Source organism: Juglans regia, chromosome 9 (genome assembly GCF_001411555.2).
Source record: "Juglans regia cultivar Chandler chromosome 9, Walnut 2.0, whole genome shotgun sequence".
NCBI lineage: Eukaryota > Viridiplantae > Streptophyta > Magnoliopsida > Fagales > Juglandaceae > Juglans > Juglans regia.
This window is the reverse complement of record NC_049909.1, coordinates 14,528,854-14,554,049: the sequence shown is the minus strand read 5'-3', so window position 1 is coordinate 14,554,049 and position 25,196 is coordinate 14,528,854. Positions and strand designations below refer to the sequence as shown.

The 25,196-nt window shown below is 34.3% G+C and overlaps 3 protein-coding genes across 3 annotated transcripts; 2 read left to right on the top strand and 1 right to left on the bottom strand.

Moving 5' to 3' along the window:
- The first annotated feature begins 3,513 nt into the window (after positions 1-3,513).
- LOC108994406 (nuclear transcription factor Y subunit C-1-like) lies at positions 3,514-9,105 on the top strand. The gene is made up of 2 exons (XM_018969612.2): positions 3,514-4,401; positions 8,789-9,105. Exons 1-2 carry the CDS (start codon positions 3,725-3,727, stop codon positions 8,790-8,792), a joined length of 681 nt encoding a protein of 226 aa, XP_018825157.1. The 5' UTR covers positions 3,514-3,724; the 3' UTR covers positions 8,793-9,105.
- Positions 9,106-12,997: 3,892 nt separating this feature from the next.
- On the bottom strand, positions 12,998-17,895 carry LOC118349488 (protein FAR1-RELATED SEQUENCE 4-like). Its single transcript, XM_035694243.1, has 7 exons — positions 17,654-17,895; positions 16,768-16,867; positions 16,579-16,671; positions 16,429-16,500; positions 14,079-16,349; positions 13,827-13,964; positions 12,998-13,345 (listed from the first exon to the last, which is right to left on the bottom strand). Exons 2-7 carry the CDS (start codon positions 16,828-16,830, stop codon positions 13,319-13,321), a joined length of 2,664 nt encoding a protein of 887 aa, XP_035550136.1. The 5' UTR covers positions 16,831-16,867; positions 17,654-17,895; the 3' UTR covers positions 12,998-13,318.
- A 939-nt stretch (positions 17,896-18,834) lies between these two features.
- On the top strand, positions 18,835-21,025 carry LOC108994290 (protein transport protein Sec61 subunit gamma). Its single transcript, XM_018969430.2, has 3 exons — positions 18,835-18,996; positions 19,119-19,234; positions 20,773-21,025. Exons 1-2 carry the CDS (start codon positions 18,903-18,905, stop codon positions 19,232-19,234), a joined length of 210 nt encoding a protein of 69 aa, XP_018824975.1. The 5' UTR covers positions 18,835-18,902; the 3' UTR covers positions 20,773-21,025.
- Positions 21,026-25,196: the final 4,171 nt, after the last annotated feature.

The following is a 25,196-nucleotide window of genomic DNA, read 5'->3' as shown; positions in this document are numbered from 1 at the left end:
TCCTGCAACCACACCTACTCTGCAGCCGTTTAATCTGTTTAAATAGTGAAAATATTTAATTTAATTTTAATTTAATTTTTTTTAATTTTTATATAAAATATAATAAATTTTTTTAATTTTTTAAATTTTAAAATAATAATAATATTAAAAATTAATATTCTAATAATATTTTATTTAACTTTTAATTTTTATCTCAATTTATTATCTAAATAATAATAAAATCTAAATCATCACTTATCTAGTGTTAATATATTAATTAAATAATAAAATCTACCACTTTTTAAATTTTTAGAATAAGTGATGATTTAGTTTTGTTTAGAACCTAAACTCATTTCAACTCATCATTATAATTTTTTCAAATTCTAACATAAAATATAATAAATAATTTAATTTTTTTAAATTTTTAAATAATAATAATATTAAAAAATAATATCATAATAATATTTTATCATTTCAACTCAATTTAATTTAATATCTAAATGTAATTTAAATATAGTATCAGAATAAAAATCTTAAATTTGAATTCTAACATTATATTCTATTCTATTTAATAAAATATTTTATATATTAAGCTCGTTCATTGAGATAGAGTGTAGTCTACAAGGGAGAGAGTGATTAATTAAATGATAAAATATGTATTTTTTTTTATCAATTTAAACTTTTGAGAAATTACCGGCATGCAGAATCTTGGTACTTTTGATGTGTCGCTGGTGAAAAGCTGAAACATGTGGTTTTGACATCATCTGATTTGTGGGTTTCTTCCTGTTTGCTTTTCTTTACTGTGGCAGAAGCTACTTGGACTGCACTTTTCGCATTCACCGAATAAGTTTTCCACTAGCTGGATTCCACGCACCACCATTTATATTTCATGCAATTTGCAGTGAAGAACAGGATGGACACTTTTTTAGGACAGTCCAGAAAATGGGGTCCACTTTTATAAGTATACGATTGAGTGGCATTCTTCTTTCGCTGAGGCTAGTCTACCTCGGGATACCTAGTGACCTCTATTATATTAGAATTGCTCTTATTATTTATTATTTTATTTTTGTCAGCTTTCACATAATTATAATTTATTGTAGTGCATATATATTCTATGGACAACATAATCTGATCATTCGCTACGTTGGAATGATACACAAATTCTCCATAATATTACTTTAACATAAGCCTTGTAAAAAATGTGATGGAACAAAACATATATATATAAAGAATAATATCATCCACGTCTATTAAGGTCTGGTTTGATTATACGTACATTAGTTTTTTCTATCCAAACATATTATATTTCATCTTTAAATTTTAAAAAAATTCACTTAAAATCAACAGTGAATACTGACAGTAAATAGTATGTGAACAGTATATAAACAGTATACTATATCATCTCATCTCACTATCTAAATACATATTTGTTTTACAAACTATTTCATCTCATCTTAATTAAAAAAATGCACTATTATTCAAAATATCTCATCTGATATCATCTAAACAGCATAACTACATGAGGCATAAAGTAAAAGACATCTAGACAATTAAAAGTATACCACAAAAGAGGGCAATGACATTTAGAGAGGGTTTCTTCTACACTTCACTTCGTGTGATCTTCTTCTTCTTTCCCTCCTCTCCTTGTAACAAAGAGAGAGATAAATGAAAGCTTGCATTTTATATATGTTAGTGAATTTTCTCTCCCATATCTTATGGATGTAGGCCTCAGAGCGCCACATAAAAAAAGATAAGAGTTTTAAACTAGCTAGAGGCATCCTAGAATCCTTTTTTTTGTGAAAATTGTTGAACATGCACTAGAAAAATGCTTCAAGAAAAGGACCGTATGACCAAAAAAAAAAAAAAAAAATGAGAGATGAGGATCATAGCTTCGAAGGAAATATGCTTTCCAATATTGTTTTCCAAGTATAGAAAAAAATGATAAATTATTGATAAAGTAGTCAGTGCTCTTAGCCATAAATTATTATAGAATAGATAAATATTTGAGCGGTGCTCATTGTTACCATTAGTTGCTTTTGTAATTTTTTTTTTATATTTTTTAATATATTTAAATATTTTAAAAAAATAAAAAAATACACTAATATATTTAAAATTACTTCCTTAATCACTATATAAAAAAATATCAAGCGGTGCATTTGAGCTAAACAACTTGGTAGATAAAATAACTTTTTCCTAAATATTTTATTTACAAAAAAATATCATAAAAATAAATTTATAAATTAATATAACTTGATATTATATATTAAATTATAAAAAATTTTTATTTATAAAATAAATTTATCATATAAAATTATGTTAATTTATATGATTATATCATCTCAATACTTTATTCTTGACGTGATGTTAGATATTTTATTTATTTATTTATTTTTGTTTTTAGCGTAATGCTTATACTTTTAAAGGTTTGACTGAGTAGATGGTTAACGATTAATACGTTATTCCAACGACTCTTATTCCCCCTTTTAGATTGGGTTCTATAATCAAAGATTTCCGGTAAAAGTATCAAATTAATAATAAAAATATTTAGGTGGAAATATTTCTTAAATATTAAATATTACTTTTACTAAAATTATTGAGATAATAAGTTCGAATATCTAATTAAAGAGAAATGATTCTTATAAATTTTAAATAAATAAGTTTTGCATAATCTCTTTGTAAAAAAATGTTAAAAAAAAATCTCATTTTAATTATGATCCATATTTTTATAAAATGATTGTACGAGACTTGTCTATTCAGACTGTATTTATATATTGAGATTAGTTGAGTTGTGAATAATAATATTTTATAGATCCTATTGATATGAGTTTAACTTTTAGGTTGAGATATGTTTAATTTTTTAGATTGAAATATATGAAGTAGGCTGAGATGAATTTAATTTTTTTTATAAAAAATTAAAAAATTAGTGAATCTTATCGATAATTAGTTTGAAATGAATTGAACTTAATTCAACAATCAAATATAGGCTCGTACTTAATATTACTCATAATAAAAACAATGACCGATTTACATACAAAATATTTTGGAAAAAGACCTTATTATCACAATATATCATATCATTATAAATTAATATTGAAAAACTCTATTTACAAGCTTGTATGGATGGTACACTAGTTGAGTTGACATAATTTGATATATAAGAAAGGTCTAAAAAACTCTATTTGGATTGAGAAGTAATCTCAACTCATCTCATCATTATAATTTTTTCAAATTTTTATACAAAATATAATAAATAATTTAATTTTTTCAAATCACAAAATAATAATAAAATTAAAAGAATAATATTTTATTTAATTTTCATCTCAACTCATTTTATCTCAACTCTCAATCCAAATAAAGAATCTCTTTTAAATGAAAATCTATCATGTAAATAGTATACAACGTGTGCCCTTCACATTGTCTTACTAATAGTATAATTCATAATTGTTCATTTTTATAAATTAGTTTTTAATTATTTAATATTTATTTCTATTAATAAAAATAAGATATATGTTTTTCAAGAGTAAGCAGTACCTTATCCAATCCCTTTCTCCCACAACCCTTAAAATCCCCACCCCACATTCCCTCTTCATAGTTCATCCCTCAAATCCCACCCACCCATCATCATCCCAGAAAAACACACGCACTTGCACACGCAGAGTCCCCCATTTGGCAGCATTTCTCGCAGACCCATCATCAAGCACCTTTCCATCAAACCCACAAATCCCCCCCTCCTACCCATCAATCAATGGAGAACAACAACCAGGCAGCCCAGTCCTCCTCTTACCCTCCCCAACCCACCCCTCCTCCAGCAGCTCCATTCCACCACCTCCTCCAACAGCAGCAGCAGCAACTCCAGATGTTCTGGTCCTACCAGCGCCAGGAAATCGAGCAGGTTAACGACTTCAAGAACCATCAGCTCCCTCTTGCCCGTATCAAGAAGATCATGAAGGCCGACGAGGACGTGCGAATGATCTCCGCCGAGGCTCCCATCTTGTTCGCCAAGGCCTGCGAGCTCTTCATCCTCGAGCTCACCATTCGGTCCTGGCTCCACGCCGAGGAGAATAAAAGGAGAACCTTACAGAAGAACGACATCGCGGCGGCGATCACAAGGACCGACATATTCGACTTCCTGGTGGATATCGTGCCGAGGGACGAGATTAAGGACGAGGCCGCCGGGCTGGGCGGGATCGTGGGGCCCCCCGCCAGTGGCGTCCCGTACTACTACCCTCCGATGGGGCAGCCTGCGGGTGGGCCCCACGGGGGGATGATGATTGGTCGGCCCGCGGGGGCAATGGACCCTTCTGGGGTGTACGTGCAACCCCCCTCAAACGCATGGCAGTCCGTGTGGCAGGGCCACGTTACCGACGATGGGTCGTATGGGAGCGGAGGGAGCACTGGGCAGGGCAATCTTGACGGCCAAAGGTACGTATTTTGGTGTGGTTGCTCTTTTTTTTCTCCCCGCAGTTTCTCTCAAATGTTACTTTTGTTTCTCTCAAATGTTATGTTTGTGGATTTGATTTGTTATGGGGGATTTCTAGTATATGATTTGAGTGTTAAGATAGTTCGTTTTTTGGCGTTGGAAATTTCATGTTTTGATTGCCTGTTCTCCGGGTAAAAGATAAAAAATAAATTAAAAAAAATTGCCTGTTGATGGTGGCTAGCATTCCAAGCATTGGCCTCCCACATATAAATGTAGCTGGATAGTTTTGGAATTTGATACTACGTTGGTGAGTGATAGCTATTTTGTTGTAGGTTTTCTCAACATGGGTATATAAGGCCTGTAATGGTTTTAAGATTCTGTGTCATAAAATCTTTTATTTTTGTTCACAATTTTCTTTTTCTGAACAAATGTTTTTGAAAGTAATCGATATGCTCTGAAGATTATAAAGGCTGGGGGATCATTCTACGCTGGACAATCTGTTTTGTGTTGTGTGCATTGGATAGAGGGTTTCCACTTGCCCAGTTAGCCTGAGGTACCACTGCAGCTTATTCTCTCTCTCTCTCCTTGCCCCCCACCTGAAAGAAAGGAGAGAGATGCCATCCCTTCTTTATGCCCACCTTTGATCTATAAGGGAATGAACAACTGTTATTGATATTTGAAATTGCACAAGTGAAGATTAGTTTCCTCAGCAGACTCTCTATCTTGAAAAAGAAGATCTTGTGGGTTAGGCAATCCAGTAAAGGAATGGCATGCAGTCTTCCTCCTTCCAGCCCTGAATCAAATCAAACACTTCTGAGTTCTGATTGAAAGTTCTAACTGGGATTTTTAAAGAACTGCAGCTCATTACTTTGGGGTGGCTTTTCGACCCCATATCATGATCACCATATCTTTTCAACCCCATATCTCTGGTGGATTATGGTACTTACAATTGGTTATCGTTATGCGTGGGACTTGAATGGATGCACAAATGGAAAGAAAGGAGGATCATGATAGAATAAGCGAAATTACTCTATAATGGATATATCAAGTCCATGAGAAGGAAAGTATTTGACTGATTTGATAATATGTAAGAGGAAGGTAACTAAAGCAACTATGCTACCATTCGCACCCAAGAAATGTATCAATTTTGGTCATCAAAAATAAAAAATGGATTCTATAGTTGCTTGGGCGGGGAATATAGATCAATATTTGTATTAATTTAGAATAGATTATTTTAGTTTGCAGTTCTGGCCAATTATGATGGAAATTGAAACTTTTATTATTATTTATTAGATGATACACCCAATATCTAACCTGTTGAGAAGCTCTATGGAATTTGGTGGTTGATTGCAAATATGGAAGTTTGTGGGGTGGTTGGTGTACTGGAGAGGTAAATGGGGCTCATGGAGTGAGGGTTTGGAAGCACATAAGGCAAGGGTGGGGGTTGTTTAATCGCCACTCCAAATTATTGCTAGGTGAGGGTTCCAGGATTAAGTTTTGGAGGGACATATGGTGCAGGGAAGAGTCTCTTAAAGGATTTTTTTCCTTCTATTTACCAAGTGGCACGTGATCAAGGAGCTTCAGTAGCAGATCCCTTGCTAAGATCAGTGGACCAGGTTTAGTGGAATGTCACTTTCAGTAAAGCGGCGCAAGATTGGGAAGTAGACAGCTTTGAGGCTTTTTTCAGTCTGCTATATTCTGTGGAGCCGAATGGACAGCAAGTCGATAGGCTATGGTGGACACCTGCAGATAAGGGTGCTTTCTCGGTTCGATCCTACCATAAATCCCTCACACATTTACCAAATAGTCAATTCCCATGGAGGAAAATTTGGAGGAATAAGGTTCCTCCTAAAGCGGCCTTCTTCACTTGGAAAACAGCCCTGTGGAAGATTTTGACAACCGATAATCTAAGGAAGCGCCATGTTGTTATTCTAGACTGGTGTTGTATCAATATGTGTAAGAAATCAGGCGAGATAGTGGAGCATCTATTGTTACATTGCGAGACAACTAGAGCCTTGTGGATTGAAGTGTTTAGCCGAGTAGAGTTAACTTTTGTAATGCCTGCCACAGTAGTTGAGCTACTGGCTAACTGGACACTTCCGAGAGGTGTCCCACAAATCAAGGTCGTGTGGAAGATGATCCCGATATGCATTATATGGTGCATATGGCAAGAGCGTAACAATCGGACATTCAAAAACAAGGAGTGGTCACCAAAGGAACTTTGTTCTTTATTTTTCCGTACTTTAGTTCTATGGGCCATAGTTTTAGGTTTTAATGGCCTAAATTTTCATGATTTTCTTGTTTCCACTACTTTGACCTAGATAGGCATTATCTCTTGTATATCATCTTGTGTACTTGGGCTATGTCTATCCCTATTAATAATATTGTTATACTTATTAAAAACAATTATCTAATCTGTTGACATTGGTCCAACAACAACTTTGCAATAAAGTTATCCCGTTGTGGTTCTGCTAACTCTTACAGATGAAATATGTTATTTTCAATACCTACTTTCGTTATTAAAAATAGAGGTAATCGACAAATCGACATAGGGCTTAGTAGCCATATGATCATAAGCCTAGTAGAGTGTTTATAAGCTTGTATGTGAAAATTTGTAATTTGAGGAATGAGCTTGACTTTTACTGTGTTGTGCAACCTTCTTTATCGGAAAAAAGAAAAAGAAGGCTTTGCTCAACCATTTCAATTGTGGTATATTTGTGAAAGAAATTGTGAATAGCAGCATCATCTCCCATTAACACATGTGATACCGCTTAGAATCCATAGTTGTAGAAATCTTCATCTTTTAAGTGATGCTATGGGTCTCATAGGTATGACTATTAAAGTTTCTTAGTCTGCTATGGAGCTCCGATGAATTTGTTACGAACTTTTTTCATGCAACCTGTAGCATGTTTGGATTAGGGAAAAGGTTTTCTAGATTGATTAATGTTTCTTGGTTAAATGGAATTAACTAAGAAATTGAACCTCTTTAGGAGTGTCACTTCAAAAGTTTTCTTTTGCTCTCTTTCTCTCTCTGAGAAAATACATTCTCAATTCAAACTTGACTATTTTACTGGGGCTTTTGCAAATGTTTGATTAATTAATCATGTCATAGCTACTTATAAAGAAACTAATCATGTCGTAGCCACTTATCAAAAAATTAATCATGTCATAACTGATCATATTTATAATCAAATGCAGACTTTAATGGGATGAACTTACATGATTTTCATGTATCTTTTCCTCTTTATAAGATAGATATCTCTCTTGTATGTACTTAGAAAAAAAAAAGTAGCTCTCTTGTATACAACCTATGTACTTGGAGTATGCATTTTGAGCTTTTTAATGAAATTTTTGTTACTTGCAAAAAAGAAAAATTCAAATGTGGTTCTAAATCCCTTTTAGATTTTTTTTAATAAGTAAATTGCCTTTTGTTGGAAAATCATGTTGGAAAATTCTGGGATAGTTTAAGCTTGGAAAGTAATCAACTTATTGTTTTTGGTGTAGTAAGAAAAAATTTCCCCATGCCAAAAGAGAGTGAAAATCAAATTCTTGGTATGATAGATAAGTTGTTTTGCTTTCCACATCTATTTAGAATTTATTGTAACCAGTAATTCAGATATTTAGATTTATAGATCACCCATACATAAGTAGCATACACACACTCCCCCCCCCCCCCAAAAAAAAAAAAATATAGAAGAGGCTCCTTTCTTTGTGCCATATGTTAAAAGAATGAATATTTGTAATTGTATCTAAATTCACCTTAAAACTCATACATATTTCAACATATAAATTTTGCTTTAGAAATGGAGAAAGAGATGTGGCTTTTTAAAATTTTGATGGTTAACCTAGTGAGATTTCTCTGAATGTAAGAAGAAAAAGAGAAAGTCTCTCCGATGTTGTTCTCGTGTTTCATTGCTGCTGTTAGCAATGTTTATGTGTATTTAATGCTGTCAGTTATTGTTGTTGTTGTTGTTATCTCCAATTTAATGTATTCAAATTTTAATCACTAAAAGAGTTCACCTCTAAAACAGTGTAGTTATTATGAAATATTTTTTTCTTGAACTTCGTGCCATTTCTGACATACACACCCTCCCCCTTTGTTGTTTTGATTTTTTTTTCTCCTAAATCCAGAGAGAATGTTCTGTGCTGAACTAGATTTCGTTATCAAAATTTATTTGTTGTATGAGTAATTCACATTGCATACTACTTTGTGAAGGGGATGACTTTCAAATGAGAAGATCACATTACCTGATAATTATCTTTAATTTGTAATCCTTGAATTGATTCCTACCTGAAAAGAATATATATTTTGCCTAATTATAGCTTGTTTGTTCAAAATTATAACGAAGAAGTTCTGATACCAACTTTCCTTTCTATTAATCTATGCAGTTAAAGTTGCTTGTTTGAAGATGTGCTGTGGCGCAGTTGTTCCATGTAGTTAAAAAGTAACTTGTTTCGAAGATGTGGGTTGTGGCGCTGTGGAAAGGTGTCAGGGTGTAGTTGATGCTACTTGGAATTTTTGATTGCTTCTGAATTATAAGATGCACTTGTTGTCAGCTGTTATTCTTTATGGACGCCTATAGAAACTTGCTATAATTTTAACTTGATCCGATGCAGTTGAACAAATATGCTGCTGTGACAACTATTTTAATACTACTACTGTGCAGTCTTCAGTTTAAGGATCCTCGTGTTGCTTATTTGAATGATTATGGCTGTCTCGTGATGATATATATATATATTCATTCATTCTTCTTTCATTGAGTAGATATTTGCTACAATTATGGTTTTAGATTTACTCAACTTCGACCATAATTTTAAAGGGTAATGCTGTGTAGTGTATACAGTCTTAAGATAGCCTATAGGCAAGCAACGCTCTTTCTTTTTTTTTTTTTTAAAGTAAGCTATACTATTAAAAATTTTTTTTTTTACGTAGGTTCCAATCTACCTAATTTCTTCAAAAGGAGTGCGTGGAGTTTGCATATCTTATAATTATAAATTCCATTTCTCAATTTTGAAACATTGTCCCCCCAAGTATCCTTGGAGACTAGCAAACGGTAAATTACGTGTGCTCCGGCATGTTGACTGTCCCTTGTTTGAAAATTCTCATTTGAGTAACATATCTATAATGAAAAATTCTATTCTTAAGTCTCATACACCACACACTATTTTTTTTGTGATTTTTTTCTGTTACCAAATGTGTGTTATATAGATGATGAGTAAAAAATTTCAATTGTTTTAAGAAGAATAAAACCAAAAAGAATTTTTTTAAAAAAATTTAAAAAATAAAAATAAAATAAAAAAATTGTGGTGTGTGGTGTGTGAGACTTATGAATAGCAATACTCATCTATAATATATTTGTGTGTGGTCATACCGCTCATCTATTTGCAAGTCTCACACCACACATCTGGTAGTGATGTGGGATTTTTTTTAAATGCATGCATTTTACCTTACCCCCTACCTACCCCAAATCACGACCAAATTGATTTCAAATTTCTCTCACTCTATATTCAAGCTGCAAGGGTTTTTTTTTTTACAGTTTTCAATATTTTCATGTATTTATTGTCTTCTCTCCATATTCAAGCTAATCAATGGTTTTACAGTTCTTCATTGTCTTCGCTCCATATTCAAGTTGTTCCTTGGATTTTGTCCTCATGTGGGGGGTTGTTTTCCTGACTAGCTACTGGACATTCGTTGGATACAATATATGATATGCCAACAACAAATTTGCTTGAACAAATTTTGTCCGCCTGTGGGGTGTTTATTTTGCATTTGCTCGAAAGGTCATTGCACCCACCCAATACAAAGAAGCGAGACACTCAAAATCCATCTATTTCTTTTTTTTTCCATTCACACTTACAATGTAAAACAGTCAATGTAATACTTTGAGGGTTTGTGGATACTAGGGCTATGAGCGATTTACTGGGATCGATGGAGGGGAAATTATGCGCACAGGGAAGAGGCAACCGATGGGAGCTTTCGATTATGTTTGCGTGGGAGAGGGGATCGACAACAGGGGGAAGAGGAATTTCTTATTGTTCAGAGCCCAGAGACGATGAGAGGTGGGAGAGGGGGAGAGTGATGCTAGGACTACGAGCGATTCACTAGAATGAGATTCACAAATGGACTGGACTTCTCTTAGACTGGGTTTGCCACATCAGGAGTTGTGTGGTGTGATCAAAAAAGCCTAACTAGGAATATAATTTCTCATTATGAATACATTAACTAAATAGACGAAAGGGTATGGCTGTCACTTGCATGATTCTAAAGCATGTTGTGACAATGGAAGTCTTTTTTGGGGATTGAACCAAAGTTGAATCTTTTTATCCAAGAGTACTGTTATATCCATAAAAGAATTATATAAAAATAATCTCACAAACTGATGTGACTTTATCTTATCTATTAGATATACTTTACAATAAAAGTAACTTTATAATTTGACGAATTAAATCAAGTCACGTCAATTTGTGGGATTACTTTTGTGTAATCTTTTTGTGACTAGAGTATTTCCCTTCGTCCAAACGTAGATAAATATAAACTCCTCATCTTTAGTCACATTTATTCGAGTGTTACAATTTTTAGTAAAATCGAATAATTCAGTAGAATCATGATGATGGAAAAATTAGCTGCAATAAACACCCATGCTTATACAACTTGTTTTATTTTGAAAACCTGAACAATTTAGGTGTGGTTTGGATAGTGAGATCATGAGATGAGATGATTTTAGATAAAAGTTAAATAAAATATTATTTTTTAATATTATTATTATTTTGAGATTTGAAAAAATTGAATTATGATTTTAAAAAAAAATTAAATTATTTATTATATTTTATGTGAGAATTTAAAAAAATTATAATAATAAAATGAGGAGAAAATCTACTCAGCCTCCTTTTATCCCTTCAACACCGCACGAATACACGTGTCATTTTTTTCTTCTTTTTAGACTTCCGTGCTGTCCCCTCTCTTTTTCAATTTTCTTTTGCCACCCACCCCCTTTCAATCTGCTCTCTCTCTCTCTCTCTCTCTCAAATCTCTCTTACGATGTACTCTCTCCCCCCTTTCGATCTGCTGTTTCCCATCTCCTCTTTTCCCTCCTCTCCCTACCAATGATTCTTCCTTCAAAGTCGGTAAGCATGCTTCCATTCGGTATCTTATTTTTACTCTCATTTTTATTTTACTATTTTTTTAGGCAGTGGTAGCACGATTTGTCTGGAGTCATTCCTGATTTTTGTGTGTCATTTGAACACTGATTTTGTAATTTGATATGAAAATTAGTATCTGGCAGCGCATTATTTTTTGGATTTTTTTTTAATATTATGATCTGTAAAATTTATGTGGTTTGTGATTTATTGGGGTTAAGTGTTTGGACAAATAAACAACTAGGATTTTTTCTTGAAAATAATTTTTTCTTGAGTTTAGGGCGACAAACAGCAAACCATTGGACTAGTTTCTTTTGAAAAAAATCTTCAAGTAATCTTGGGTGATGGATGAATTGGTACGCATTTTAACACAAAATGTCATAACATATGTCTAACAAGGTGCTGTAATTTGTGCTTGTTACTTGCTATCTGACGAAGTGCTGTAATTTTACATGTTAAAACAAATGAGTTCACTTTAAGTAGGCAAAATATTTTTTGGGCAAGTGAGCAAGTGAACCCATTTTGTAACCATTCGACTTCTGATATAAAAAAACTTATTTATATACTTGGTCCCAGTTTCAGTTGTTTTAACCTTACCAACTTATGCCTAAGGATTATTTGGGTCCATGCTTTTGCACCTGTGATTCATTAGGCTATAAGGGTGTTTTAAAAGGGCATGGCAATGGAATACAAAATTTTGATTTCTCTACTGTGTTCAAATGGCCATTAAAATTCTCTATAAATTTCAGAAAAAGCTAAGGGAGTTACATAGGTCCTTATCTCTTTTACCTAAATTGCCTCAGTTTGTTGTGATCTTTTGACATGTAACGAGGCCAAATCAGTTTGCAATGCTAATCACAACCTTCAATATTTGCCACAGATATTATAGTGCTGGAATTTAACCATTACACCCCTGGTTCGCGGTGGAGACCTACAATTATCAACAGGAAAGACTACAGGGAAGAGGGGAATGAGGTAGATGGGCTTTATGGAGGAATCAGAAAGCTTAAGAATGAGAATGAGATTTTCACATGGAAGCAACTTTGGCTAGCTGAAGTCTTGGAATAGCATGCATTGTATGAAAAAAGGGGCTTTGTAAAATGGTCTCCCCATTTATGCCAAATTAATGTACAAAAGTTACCCCAACAATATGTAATTAGCAGAAAATCTCTTCAGGTTTTGGTTGATATTATGTTAGAAGAATGATAGCTTTCAAGTCATACGACATCCAATCCATTTCTTCAGATTTCAGATTATCTATTTTTTGCCTGTCTTATTGACAATCAAATGGACATGAAATTTCGAAGTCAGAGATGTAGACCTTTCAGACAAGTTTCTTCTACATAGATGAATTTAATTTAAGTATCTTTTGAAAGAGAGATAAGAGAATATCAAAATATCACAAACAAGTGATAGAACTTTAAAACTGGTGACATCCAATCATGCCCAATTTCAACGCCCACAATAGATAAGCATAATTTGAAAGCCATCAAATCTGAAAAGGGATTAAAAGGAGGACATAAACTATGCACTAACAAATTATACAAAGTTCAGTCCCTTCCATTCACAACAAAAAATCATCTACACAATATGGAGTTTGAGGCTTTTTTTTTTCCCACAACACTCCAAATATTCACAACCAAACCATCATCTACACAATGGTACCAACTCCCCCAGAAATGCACAACCAAAACATTGGTACAAACTTCCCAACAAAAAAATACTCAAAAACCAGTACATCCTCCATGTAATGACACATCAAACTTGCATTCATATCTTCGGTTATACATGATCAGTACCAGCACATTTCTGTAAACAACACAATATAATCATCAATTAATAACACAATATAATAGCACCCCAAGGGGATCAATATTATAACTAGATCTTTTTATTTAAATAAAGAACAAATAGTTGACTTTTGTTATGATTCATGTTAAATAGACAAAGAAGAAATCCAAGGGGATTAATATTATAACCAAATTGTTAGATTTATCTAATATTCCAATTTGTCCTGTTATTCTAATTTTTAAGGATATTTCAACATGTTCTTTTATTTTAGATTTTTTTTTTTTAAAGATGACTATAATTCCAATCTAATCAAGTCCAAATTAAGTAATTATACTTCTTCCTTTGTGAATTATATGTATATGCTCCATAATTGCACAAATTTGCAAGTATACTCGTGCTTGCATATTTAAAAGCTCTAGTACAGCGACTGCCATTACAATATATGTATGAATTAAACTTAAGAATAAGATCATTGTGTTAGGTAAGAATAGGATCTTACCTCCTCATTGCCCGATGGTGTTGGCTGTATGACATCACTATATTGGGTTCCAACAACAAAATTGTCTACAATAGCAACTCCTGCAGATTCTAGGCCCGCATGCAATTGTTCTCCGTCATTGAATATTTTCCTGCATGTCTAAATTTCATGACAAAAACATAAACAACAATTACAAAAGTGGCATCTCATACCAGTCCAATAAGCATAATATTAATACAAAAAAAAAAAAAACTATTAATGCAAAAAACTTACTACTTGTTTCTTCTTTCTCTTCATAATAGCGTTCTCCACAGCCCCTACCTTTCTCTTCATTGGGGGTCTCCCTTTCCCTCTGACAACATGGGGGCTTAATACTTTCTTACCCTTTTCTGGGATCATGTTCTTTCTCAACTTGGTTAAACCGTCGTCGGTTGTTAAGCCTGTACATTGCAACTCAAACTCATCTAACAACCGCAAAAATGCATTTACATGCTCATCACTGGGGGATACACGCGTGGCAAATTTCAAACATCTCTTAACCACGAGCTCATACCTCTGTGCGTCTGCATTGTTCCGCAAGTCATCATAACTACTTTTGACCAGTGTATATCTTCTCTTTAAGTCCTTTCGCCATCGATCCAAGACATACTTGTCAGGCAACACATTAATATTTTTTGTTTGACAGACTTTAAATACATGCCTACAAATAATCCCCCTCATCTCAAACAAGGCACACGTGCATTTAACGTCGCATTCTTCATCATTATAATAAACTGAGTACGTCACTTTTTTTACATAGTCATCCGTGGAAATTTCGTCGAAAACATCGAAGTTAGAAATGCAACCTTGTGTGCTAACAAGTATGCAATTACATAAAATCATTCCCAACACCTCTCTTTGGACTTCCTTAAACTTAGCATTTGTATACAATGCTTGAAACTGCTTTTCAATGCGGAGTGGTGATACGCATGGGATTATTTGGTTGCAGGAATTGAAATCAGCAGTCGCTTCGACCTCCACCTTCTTCTTCAGAGCATTATCAAATTGATCTACAAACTCCTTCAAAGTAGTACCAGAATGTACAAACCCGTCAAAAAATGCATTCATGCTTTCAGACCGTTGTGTAGTGCTCATACCTGCCCAAAATACACCCTTCAAATATACTGGTACCCAGAACTCTCTCTCATTGTACAACCCTTGCAACCATGCATTCTCCCCAAGGTCATACTTTTGAAGTAATTTCCCCCACTTGTCCTCAAATTCTGTGCAACTCTGTGAATCATATAAAGCACTCTGAATGGCAGACTTCAACCCTGCATTGAATTGGGAGTGAGATCCCAATTTCTCTGGCAATTTCCGCATGATATGCCAGAGACAATATCTATGGCGACTGTCTGGGAATACAATCGCAATAGCACTCTTCATTGCTCGGTCTTGGTCTGTTATAATTGCTTTGGGAGCCTGACCATTCATGCACTTCAACCATGCTCGGAACAACCAAACAAAAGTATTTGTGTCTTCATTGGAAATCAAGCCAGCCCCTAACAATATGGACTGCCCATGATGGTTTACACCAACAAAGGGAGCGAAAGGCATATTGTACCTATTTGTTAAATACGTCGTATCAAATGTGATAACATCTCCGAAGTACTCATATGCCGCTCGACTTCGTGTGTCAGCCCAGAACACATTTCTGACTCTGAACTCGTCATCCAAGTCCATGACTGAAACAAAGCCATCATTCATCATACTCATTCTCTCAAAATAGTCACTAAGTGCTTCACCCCCTCCTTTACCTAACCTTAAGTGTCTGGCTTTATTAATAAAATTCCGAGCATCTTTCTCTTGAAATTCAAGGTTCTCAAAACCACCGGCATCAACAACAAGTGCTTGGAAATTTTTGTTCATTCTAATACCTGCTCTGTCATTCAAGTCAAGCATCCTCTGACTGTATTCATCTAAACACTTATGAGATCTAAAAAATCTGGATTTCTGTGGGCTGACAGTATTATGATTGTGAGTAATCTGAATCGTCGTCAAAACCCATACCCCATTCACCAATTTCGCATTTACCTTCGCTTTACAATTCGTTTTGGTTGTTGGTCGTGGTCTCGAGACATTACTATGGCTAGGATGGTAGGTGCCGCCACGTGCACACCCAATGGTCAAATACTTTGCACTCCCATCTGCCTCTCTCTTCGTCCTAAACGTCTTTACACCAAAACCCGACTGTTTCGCATATCGTTTGTAATAGGCGAGAAGGTCTTTCTCAGTGGCAAACTCCATACCAGATTTCGGCTCTTCAACTCGTTCATCATCATCATCCGATACTTCATTAGTCCCCTTCGCCTCTAATACTTCATTAGTCTCATCTGCGTTCGATACTTCATTACTCCCTTCCACCTCCAAAGCATTCATGTGTGATATACTTGCAACATTCTTTTCACTTTCATCAGGCACAATTGATGATTGAACTGGGTGTTGGGGGGTCTCTTGGAATCGCTCTGGATTACTAGACGGAGGGTAGGACATAGTTGGAGGATGCTGCAATTAAGTACAACGTTAGAAAAAATGAATTTCACATACAGGAAAGACTTTTTGAATGAATCGAAAATGTATGTACCTGGATAGTCTCTTGAAATCGTCTAAAGTCTTCCGGATTACTCAACGGAGGGTAGGGAATAGTTGGCAGATGCTGCAATAAGGCACGACGTTAGGAAAAAAAAAAATTGTACGTACAGGAAAGAGTTTTACAAAAATAAAACGCATCTACCTGGCTACCCCAATGATATGAATATTGATTTGGATACGTATTTGGAGGCATCATATACACCGGGTGGTATGGATTTTCGGGACTAACATATCCCTATCATAAACAAATAAACAATATATTAAGTACTTGGAAATATTGATCACAATGACAGACACAACAATATATCCAAATGACGAACGTTTATCATACTTGGATGGGTGAAATCACTGTAGATGGCCTGGGCGAAATTCTATCTTCCTCTGTGCCTTCCATCTTGTAATATTCTTCTCTAACCTTACAATATTTACAACTAACCAATGCCATAGCACCATTGCTCAGAAGTGAATCAATGACATCCACATAGAGAAAATTTGATATCAAAATAGCATGGCCAAACATTTAAGAAAGAGAAAAGCCCAAGGCAATGAACAACTATCAAGTGGCTTACCATATTTGCCATCATCAAGAGCATAAAAGTACAGGACGTTGGCCCTTTATCTTTATCTCTCTACACAAGTCACTTCTACCTAAAAGATAGATTTTACATCATCAAATTATGGGCTAGTGAATTGTTTAGTGTTGTTATTGCCTTCTAGCTATATAGCAAAGCTTCAAACATGTGATTCAACCATAATGAATTTGATAGGGATGAGAACGCATTCTATATAGGATATTGCAGTCACTAGACATATTAGTACTCAAACACTCTTGTTTCTTGTGGTTGATGTCTTCTATAAACAGCACCACATTTTCAAGCTTAAAAGGTTTCTATTAGGATTTTTTTGACAAATGTGGGCAGTGAACAAAATACTACTTTCTAATTAAAACTGAACAAAAAGTTGTTGAAAATTACTACTTAATTGCAAAGCCACTAAATCTTCTTCTACTTTGTTTTTTTTAATCTTTTAAAACATCTTTTTTCCCTTTTCCTTTAGAAGAAATGAAATAAATTAAGGAAAAAAAAAAGAGAAGCTTAAAAAGAAAGAAAGGAGAAGCTTAAAAGCCAATAACTGGAAAGGCAACAACTTGTTGAGCCATAAATTCAGACATGCATAGAAAATGTGTTATTAAATTAAGCACAATACATCAAACTTACCGGTGGGGGAGGAGCTCGCACGGACTAGTATAAGCGAGAGCTTCCGACTGAATGCAGGGGAGGGGGAAAATGAGAGGGAGAAGGTATGGGCTTCCGTCTGATGCAGGGGAGGGGGCCTTCTGTACGACGCAGGGGATGGGAGAAATGACAAGGTGGGACGATGGGTTAGGGACGTGGGGGGCTGGGAGGGAACGGGGGAGAGGGAAAATGAGTGGGGTGGGAAATGTAAACTTCGAATAGGACTAAGAAATATTAAAATAAAAAAAAGTCAGAAATTCGTGCGGTGTAGTTAAAATGAGGAGGCTGTATAGTACTCCTCTAAAATGAGATGAAGTATTTCTTAATCCAAACCCCCCTTAAGCTGTATAAGGTAATCCAAATTTTACTTAAAACAAAAAAAAATGGTTTGAAAGAATTACTCTTGTTGACGAAACCAGCCCCTTGTTTTCCGAACCATATCTCCTTCAGTCCTTGTTGACAGTTATTCCGTAATTATTCGAGGAAAATCTAAATTATATGGATTTATAAATTGATTTTTTAATTTTTTAAAATATTTAAAGATATTAAAAAAATATTCAAATGAAAAAAAATACATTTGGACAATCGGTACAATACAGGCGCACTATTATCGGTCCCTAGCATTATCCTTATGGTTTATCATCCTCATTATTTTTTTAATAGTAATGATATATGCTATAATCTCATTATATAAAATTTGACATATTTATTATTATTAAATGATAAAAAATAATCTAATAAAAGATTAGTCAATAGTAATAAATATATTTTATTTTATATAATGAAATAAAAGTAAGATAGTAATGTAATGTATATAATTTTTTATTTTTTAAATGTATTTCACAACTTTTTCACGATTCTTCACTAAAATATTATTTTTATATCAAATTTAGTCAAAATAAAAATACAAAAATATTTTATATTTAAAAATCATATAATAATAGTGCCTTTACAATTTTTGTAAAAATTAAATTCTAAATTAATTATACCCGTATACACCACTCCAAAATTTCGGTCGCATATCCTAGTCCTACCGTTCTGCGGGTGTCGTAACTGTCGTTAAGTGAAGAGGACACGATCGTCCAAGCACTAGTTGTTTAAGGGCACTCTCGTCCTGAGACAAAACTTTGTTTCCGTTTTTTACTGTTTTATATGCGCTGTATACCAAAGTTCGTACTGTTCCTTCATATTTCAGATCTAGTCTTTGCATCTCTTCCATAGTATCCGAGCGATGGACGCCGTAGACTCAGTCGTCGATCCCCTCAGAGAGTTCGCCAAGGACAGCGTCCGCCTCGTCAAGCGCTGTCACAAGCCTGATCGCAAAGGTATCACATATATATATATATATATATATGCACATACACGAATATAAAATTTTGTGATTTCGTTTAGATCTGTGTGTTGGATCGGGTTCTGAATTTACGGTCTTACTTGTTTGGCGTTGTAGAATTCACGAAGGTGGCGTTCCGTACGGCGATCGGTTTCGTTGTGATGGGATTTGTCGGTTTCTTCGTGAAGCTGATCTTCATTCCTATCAACAATATCATCGTTGGTTCGGGTTAGGTATTAATTTGTTTTCGATATATGCATTCTAATTTCTCTCTGTTTTTTTCCCAATGATGTGTTCAGGGTTTTAGATGGTTGTTTGTCAAATTTTCACTCGCTCTATTTTTCTTTTTTCCTTTTGTTTCATATTTAAAAATCATATTAAAACCATCTTCGAACCTTTAAATGGATATCCTCGTTCAATCCGCTTCGTTAACTATTCATCTTGTTTCCTCCTTAATTGCAACTACTTCATATGATAGATGGTGGCTAACTGGCTGCATGTACTTCTTTGATCAAATCAATTACATATTTGGGTGATTCAGTAAATGCAAGAAAATCTGTGATTAAACAAAATTGCTTAATCCCATGATGGAGATCAGGAGTTAGACTTGTCGTCGGAATACACGTGAGCATCTCTAGTTATGCCTCATGCATTGGGTAGATTTGACAAGAGCAAGTGGTTGATATGGCATTTTAGGCAAAGTTATTGGAAAGCATTTGATTTAAATTTAGGGGCTTAATCTTTTTGATTAAGGCAGTATCTGAAATACCCCCCCCCCCCCCTCTCAAAAGTTCAGAAATATATTAAAATTAAATTTGTTGAGGTTTTTTTAATAAGGGAAATTCTATATAAATTAACTCTGCCCCCTCAATTTTTTTTCAAAACTTTTATGGTTTCGCCTCCCCATATTAAACATTCTGGTTCTGCCCTGAATTTGATGTTTGAGGCCTCATTCATATATAAAGAAAACCGTAGTAACCCACACAAATAGCAGTATAAAATCCATTCAAAAAGTTCTCAAAAAGCTTGTCTCAAATCATTGTTTTTGTCAAACTCTGTTTGGGCCTTTTGCATTAGTAAGTAGATGTTGATGAGCTCTTTGGTATTTTTTATTGTACTGCATTTATTTGAAATGATTTCAAATATGGTCTTCTCATCTCGTTGGTATAGTCTTTTGGTTAACGGTTCTCACTCAATTTTTAGTCTCAGCCTCACTATTGTAGGTGTTAGTACTTGTAGAAATCAGTTATATTTCTTAGTGTAAGTTGAAAGTTCAATTTTTTGTGATGAAACATTATGTAAGCTATTGAGCATAAATAATTATATATAAAAGCTCATCAGGTTAATTGTAAATCCCCTTTTTTTATTTTTTTATTTTTCAATTTTTACCTATTAAAAAACTTCATACAAACACTTTTTAAGATGCCACAATAGCTATAAATCCCCAAAGCACCGTTACACATCTTGAAAACACTTACCAAATGAAAGTTGGTTTTTGCTGGTCCATTTCAGTGTATCACACCATTGTATTGGATTTGGAATCTTGATATCAAGGCCAATCTTTAATCTGAACGTTTTCGTTGGTTTCATTTTTGGGTACTTAATTAGTTGCATGAAGATGATGTGGTAAATGACTATTTTGGAAACTGCCTGCTTTCTAAAGCATTCTGTGTTTTCATCACTATTGCTGTTACTGTTTTCTATAATTCATTGTAAACCCTTGGTCTAATATTAATACAAGAACTGTCTTTGTGTTCATTAACAAATGCAGGCCATTTGAATCACTGAATTGATGGAGGTGGAAGGCAGACCGGTGCAATGCAACATCGTGTTTAGCATGTAGCTTCCAATTAGGCTCCCTTTCGATATTGTATGTCATACTCGAGTAGACAATGATATTTTGACTCTTTTGTTTTCTTCTTGGTTATTTAAAAAAAAAAAAGGAACCCTTTGTTTTCTTCTTGCACCGTTCGTAGCGGATTTGTTTGCCCCTTTTTAGACTAATTGCTGTTCGCTTTCTCTTAGCCTCCAGTTCTCAAGCATAAAAACATATAATAAAGTAGGCCTGTGCAAGAAACTGTATGCCCCTTTTTTTTAATAAATGATGCTCGAGTTCGACCAGTCCAACCCACTAAATCTCAGCGACCCGCTAAATGTCACTCAAAACCAAGGTCTTCCGCTACTTCTTCTTTTGCAAACGAAGAAAGATTCGAAAAAACCTAGATCCACCACCGAAGACTGATACGCAATTGTAGAGGAATAATAAACTACTGGCGGTTTTGGGGTACAAGCTCAAGTCCTCTGAGATGGAAGACGTAGCCGTCACTAATAAGTGGAAGTAGCTCGAGATGGTCATGGAGGGGCCCCAAATCTATATTGCGACGCAGTCCATTACAATCCCTCCTATCTTTATGGATGGATCCAGAGCATGTTTTTCAAGCTCAATAATCCACCCAATACAATTATTGACCCTATGCTAAGGGTGATACCCGCACTGTATGGTGCGGGGTAGCCCCCACCTCGCCCCCCGCCTCCACATACCGGGGGCTGGACTGGGGCGGGGTGGTTTCACAATCCACCCTGCCTCATGCCTACTTAAAAAATAGATTACATTTCACTAGGTTTAAAAATTATTCATAAGTTTAAAAGTGATTAAAAATATATTTTTAGATCCAAATTGTAAATTTAAATTTTGTGAATATGATTATAATTTAAAAATTATGTAGTTTTTAAATTTGTTAGTGCATACTTTTTGAACAAGTCTAATAAATTGTAATATATATTTACCTATACACAATTTGTAAAATATAAATATATGTTTATGTTTATATATAATATATATATATATATAAACATGTAAGTGGGGGCGGGTTGAGGGAAATGCATGGTGGGGTTGGGCCCTCCCCGCCCCTCGCTCCCGCTAGGGACGCTAGATGTGGGGCGGGGGCCCCTCGCCCCCGCATGGGAGGAGCCAGGGCGGGGCGGACGGGGGGTCCCGCTGCCCACTCCTACCCTATGCTTTAGGGACAACAAATTGACGATCCTCTTCTTGCTCCTGCTGAATTCTCATCCGTCCCCACACTAGGTTTTTTGAATTCCTAACAGCAGCAGTAGAACATGCTAGAGATGGAGATGAAAGAGCCACGGTCCATTCGACGAGTTCATTGTTGATGGGAATAAATACTTGGGAAATTGCTTGTGCTTCATCAAGAGTTGGTAGATCGAGATTTCCCTCTGCTGAGAGAGACCCAACAGATTAGAGCCATTTTGGGTACCGCAGATCCAATATTGCATGAATCGGTCATCTCTTTGTGATTGGAATCAATCTGTAGATGATCTCTCACATGCATGCATATTCATTGCATATATAAACGGGTTAACCTGATATCAGGTCGTGTTAGGTTGAAGTGTTTCTCACAATCATGTGAGTTGAGTCGAATCAGGCTCGGATACTGAATGGTTTGGTCCGGTTGCAGCCCTACAATAAAGGGTTGAAGATATTTTACCCTCGAGTATTATTATCGCCATTAAGGCACTAGTATTTGTCAAATTGCACAATTTTTACAAGTATTACCGTCAGATCTTCATAGCAGCAGGGGGTGCAATGTGTCAATTTTAGTCTTACTGGATTCAAAATGTAAAATACTTAATAGTCGGAGGGTGGAAAGAGTATTTTGCCCAATAATAAAAAAATAGGGACACGAGGAGATAGGCTCCCTCTTTGACCAGCGTTATAGGCCACCACATTTACATTTTGTAGCTGTAACAAGATGGTATTACTATCACCTCTTGTGGATCTCAACCAATTATTTGAACAAGTTATGTCTTGATAAAATCCAAACATTTAAGGTGTGGTTTTAAATAGTGAGATGAGATTAAATGATTTAAAATGAAAGTTGAATAAAATATTATTAAATTATTATTTTTTAATATTATTATTATTTTAAGATTTGAAAAAATTGAATTGTTTATTATATTTTATGTGAAAATTTAAGAAAATTGTAATGATGAGATGATATGATGAAACACTTTCACTATCAAAGCAGAGCCTAAGAGATAGACAAAAAGGTATATTGCGCTCCTTCGTCTGCGTTAGTAGGTGTAAATTGGTCGGTCTGGTCCGGTCCAGTTCGGTATGGGTGATGAACCAAAATTTTCGATTCATCATTTTTCTCGGATTAGACTGGACCGAACATCCATAGGGACCGGACCGGTAGTTATCGGTCCGGTCAAATTATTTTTTTTATTTTTTTCAAATAAATTAATAAAAAATTTTATTTAAATTACTAAATTAAAATAAAGTGAATTATTAATGTGTATTATATAACTAATTCATTAAGAAAATATTTTATATGTTAAAGGATAATAAATTCGATGAAAAATACATAATTAATTATATAATTATTATATAAAATAATATTTAAAAATAATATTTAAAAATTATAAATATATATTTTTTTAAATCCGTTGGTCCGATTCGAGAAATCTCCACCCCGAGACTGGACCGAAGATCGAAAGTTGAGAAATCCTTGAACTAAGATTGACCGATCCAAGCTTCAGTTTGGTCCGACCCTAACCGAAAGGGTCGCTTTCACCCCTATGCAGCGTTAGTAGTCCATTGATGAGAGAATGGGCCTGGGAAAGCCGTTTGGATTCGCAAGTCATCTCAGCTCATCTTAACTCATCTCAACTCATCTCACTACTATTCATTACTATTCAGCAACTTTAACTCACAAATTTTACTATTATTCACAACTCATCTCATTACTATTCACAATCCATCTCAACTTATCTCAGCTCATCTCAAGTCATCTTCGAATCCAAACGTCTCCTAAATCTAATTTTGATAGTGACGAATATAAGGTTGATATAAAATAAGAATAATACTATATATAGTTTTTATTTTATAAGTTTAGTTAATTTTATTTTTAAATTTTTTTAAAATTATAATAATATATATTTTTTTAATTTAATAAAAATTTTACAAGTATAATTTTAAATAGTAACTACAAATAGAATCTCATAAAATAATAGTAAACTCAGACTAATGTGATACGTTAAATATATTGTCAAATCATACCAATTTCTGATTGTACGGGCTAGTAGTCCATCGATGAGAGAATGGTGCTTCTCTGTTTCTGTCTCCGTCTTTCTGTTTTGAATTCTTTTTTCCATGTTGGTCGTGTTGAAAAAGACTGAGCGTGAAGGTATTCGACAAGAGGCTAGGGTTTTGGATTTTCTGTTTTGGCCATCGATCAGAGGAATATCGACGGTGGAGCGCGAAAGAAAAGCTTCCATTCGGTGCTAGGTATATCTTCGTTGGTCTTCGTGGTGCCGTGTGGGTATATCTCTTTTCGGTTCTTATTTTTTTTCCTTTCTGTGAGGTCTGAATCTGAAGGGTACTCACCATAAGCCCTGTATCGGAAATTTTTTGCTCTTTTGTTGTATCTTTGTTCTTCATTTTTCTTTTTTGCATTCCTTTCTTTCATGTTGGTCGTGTTAAAAATGACTGAGCGTAAATGTATTCGAAATTTTTATTTTCTGTTTCTTCGCTATCAATATTATGTTTTGACTTCATTGTGAATCTTTACGAACAGATTTGGCCAATTTATTTTTGTTGTGAATCTATTAAGAGCCGAAACAATCCAAGCAGTGTGCTTCACCAATTTTTCCGACAATATTTCTGTTGTGAAAGCCCATATTTCATAACTTTGGCCTAGTGGTTGGGGGATGCCGATGCAGTCTTATATTTGTCCTGAGCTGTTGGATTTTTAACAATTTTTTCTCCTTTAATCATTATATATTTTTTAAAATTTTTAAATAAAATATAATAAATAATTTATTTATTTTAAATATTAAAATAATAATAATATTAAAAAAATAATATACTAATAATATTTTATTTAATATTCGACTTTCATCTCCTCTAATCTTATAACTTATTATCTGAGGTCGTTGTCTTATTTTATTTTATAAAAAATTATAAAATAAAAATTTTAAATTTATATTACTTTAATTATATATTTTATATATTATAATATTACATGAAGTCAGATTAATTTATATTTTATAACTTCTTTTAACGGACAGCAAAAGGTTGATAATTTATGTCTATGAAGTTATAATTGATGAGTTTTTAACTTTTTATTCTCTTGGTGCTCGATATTGAGGTCAAAATTGCCCTGTATTTTGAAT